The 2,884-nt window shown below is 32.1% G+C and overlaps 1 protein-coding gene across 1 annotated transcript; it reads left to right on the forward strand.

Annotated features, from left to right (window-relative positions):
* The first annotated feature begins 885 nt into the window (after positions 1-885).
* On the forward strand, positions 886-2,498 carry eef1akmt2 (EEF1A lysine methyltransferase 2). Its single transcript, XM_084097286.1, has 6 exons — positions 886-1,003; positions 1,294-1,359; positions 1,552-1,666; positions 1,811-1,918; positions 2,036-2,252; positions 2,330-2,498. Exons 1-6 carry the CDS (start codon positions 900-902, stop codon positions 2,425-2,427), a joined length of 708 nt encoding a protein of 235 aa, XP_083953412.1. The 5' UTR covers positions 886-899; the 3' UTR covers positions 2,428-2,498.
* The last annotated feature ends 386 nt before the right edge of the window (positions 2,499-2,884 follow it).

Here is a 2,884-nt window from a genome sequence, read left to right on the forward strand (position 1 = left end):
GCACGCACTGTACATCAGCCTGTCCCAAGAATAAACAAACCCTCTGTTGGTGTAAATTATCATATATTTGTTTCTTTTCTTTCTCTTCCATTTCTTAGGAAATATTTCTAAATAGGTTATTATGGCTTCTTTATATAATTTATCTGGTAAACTATTGAGCCATAAGATGTTTGTTGCTTGAAAGATTGTTTGTATGTTAGTGTATCCTCTGTAAAAAATGCAATAAAAAAGGGTTAAATATCGTAATGCTGACCCTAAAAATTTAACAGGCTTTTTATGTTTGACTGGATGAATTTTGAAAACGTTATAAATAAAATATATAAATAAAATATATAAATAAAATGTTATACATAAAATACATTTATCTTTTTGCAACAAAATATTTACCTTAAAATTATTAAACCTTTATTAATAAAACGTTATTAAACATACATTCATATACTTACTTGGTATGTAAAGCATAGTATTTACCTTACAATTATTAAAACGTTATAAATAAAACGTTAAAAATAACTTGTATCTGCTTGTTTGATGTAAAAAGCATAATTATTAATGGAACCACCAAAACAATAATAATTTCTTTCTCTTCCATCTGTCTCTCTTATAACATATTCTTGTTCAAAATGCTAAACTTCATATATATACTATTGCAAAGTGCTCAATTTGTCAACTGTGTGATGTTTTTATTTTAATATTTAATTTATATATTTTCTTTTGAGACCCTTGATTATTATTTTATGTTTATATTTTAAACTTATATCCATGTCAAATTTGGATCGCTTTGCATTAAATTTTGATGTACAATAAAATTGTTAAACTTTCAACCTTTATTTTGTAATGTCACGTTGATTGTCACGTTCTGTATTACGTCACCGGATGCTGCTGAGACACGGGACGTCATGATGGAATCGTCAGTGAGCAGCACACATGGGGCAGAAGACCGTCTGGTGCAGTGTACAGAATCAGAAGACTTTGCTCCTTCAAAACTCGGAACAAAGGAGTAGTAAGAGATTTTGCTTGATTACTTCGTCCTGGTATTATTCGATCTCATATTGTGGTGAGAAGACTAGCACATAGGTTACATTTATGTTTTTACCTCTATGACACCACACATTAATATTGTATTTTTCCAGCAACTGCTGCAAGTAAAATGTTACACCTGTATATGTTAAATAAAAACAAAGCAGGATATCATTGAGTGATTCCTTTGAATGTAATCTGACTTTTGTTGGTGATTAAGTGATTTATTTATTTATTTTTATCTGGCTTTTCTCCTGTTTTTTTTTTTTAAAGCTGGGATGAGGCTTATAAAAGAGAGCTGCACACTTACAAAGATATTGGAGATGTGGGAGAAATATGGTAATTATGCTGTTTTGTGTTACATGTTTGTTTACGAATGCTCTTCCATATTGATTTTTTCCTTCAAGTTAAGTCTGTTCTTGCAGGATATGATATGAATATAAACCAGCACCATCTTCTGGTGTATTAGTTATGTTCTGTAATTTAGGGCAATATAAAAACTAATTCCTATGCCCCATGCTGAACCTTTAGGTTTGGTGAGGAAAGCGTGGACAGAGTGATCAGATGGATAGAAGCACAACATGTATCTGAAAATGCTGCCATACTTGACATTGGGACTGGAAACGGGATGTTCCTTCTTGAACTGGCAAGTCAAAAGTTCAATAGATATCTGCATTTAGTAATGTACTGTATATTTAATCACTCTGTTAATTGAAATACATTTTGAAATCACAAAAATGTCAATAAGTATAACTATAAATGATAATAATCACATGAATTATCCCTTAAGGCTAACCATGGCTTTTCAAACCTTACTGGAATTGACTATTCCAAGGCTGCTGTAGAGCTTGCCATAAATATTCTGGAAGAGGAAGGCTTCAGAAACGTTAAAATTCAGGTAGTGGAAATGATTTGTTTTTAGCATACATAAATTAAGTAAATAAATAAATTCATTGCTCAACAGAACACATAATGAAGAAGGATTTCTGTTTGTGTGTTTTACATGTGACTTCAGGTGGAGGATTTCTTGAATCCCAGCACAGAATTGAAGGGCTTTGATGTATGTATTGATAAAGGCACATTTGATGCCATTAGTTTGAGCCCAGAGGACAGAGAGGAGGCAAAAAAGCACTATGTGACCTCTTTAAGAACTGTTATGCAACCAGGCGGCTTCTTCATCATCACCTCCTGCAATTGGACCAAAGAGCAGCTGCTGCAGATCTTCAACCCTGGTACCTGAACTAAAGCACATTTCTTTGACTAACATTGTTTCAAATACTGTAATGATTGTAAGAGTGGTGTCTTGCAGGTTTTGAGTTGGTACGTGAGCTGCCCACCCCTCGTTTCCAGTTTGGTGGTGTGACGGGTAACACTGTGACAGCTTTGGTATTTAAACAGACTGACTGATTTTCAAGTTTTTAAATGTTTTGCATTGTAATATCATTAATGTAATTGTATAATAAACTCTTTTTGGAAAATGTTTGTTTTACTTACTATGAAGATAATACAAATTAATAACATTTTTATTTACCTGCTACCTTCATTGCAAGGCAAGATTATTTATATACCAAAATTTCATACACAATGGTAATTAAGTGCTAAAGTGTAAAAATGAGAAAGAAAATACAAGTTATTAAAAAAATAAGAACCAGAAATGAAATAATTTAATAGAATTGATTAGCAGGAGATAAAAAAGATAATTAAATGGGGTGCACATAATTAGTCAGTAGAATTTGAGGCTAAATAGATGTGTTTTCAGTCTGAAATGTGAGGCAAATGTTGGATCACAATAATTAGGAACCACAGTTTCCACAAATCCCTTTACTCGATTGGGATGTTCTCTATGCACAGTATGTGTCTGTAT

Source organism: Abramis brama (assembly GCF_963993115.1).
Source record: "Abramis brama genome assembly, chromosome: 21".
NCBI classification, from domain to species: Eukaryota; Metazoa; Chordata; class Actinopteri; order Cypriniformes; family Leuciscidae; genus Abramis; species Abramis brama.

Excerpts from the sequence above, each read along its gene's own strand:
- eef1akmt2 (XM_084097286.1), top strand. The coding sequence starts at position 900 with ATGATGGAATCGTCAGTGAGCAGCACACATGGGGCAGAAGACCGTCTG. Across the intron at positions 1,360-1,551 it reads GGAGATGTGGGAGAAATATG|GTTTGGTGAGGAAAGCGTGG; the intron begins GTAATTATGCTG and ends CTGAACCTTTAG. Across the intron at positions 1,667-1,810 it reads GGATGTTCCTTCTTGAACTG|GCTAACCATGGCTTTTCAAA; the intron begins GCAAGTCAAAAG and ends TTATCCCTTAAG.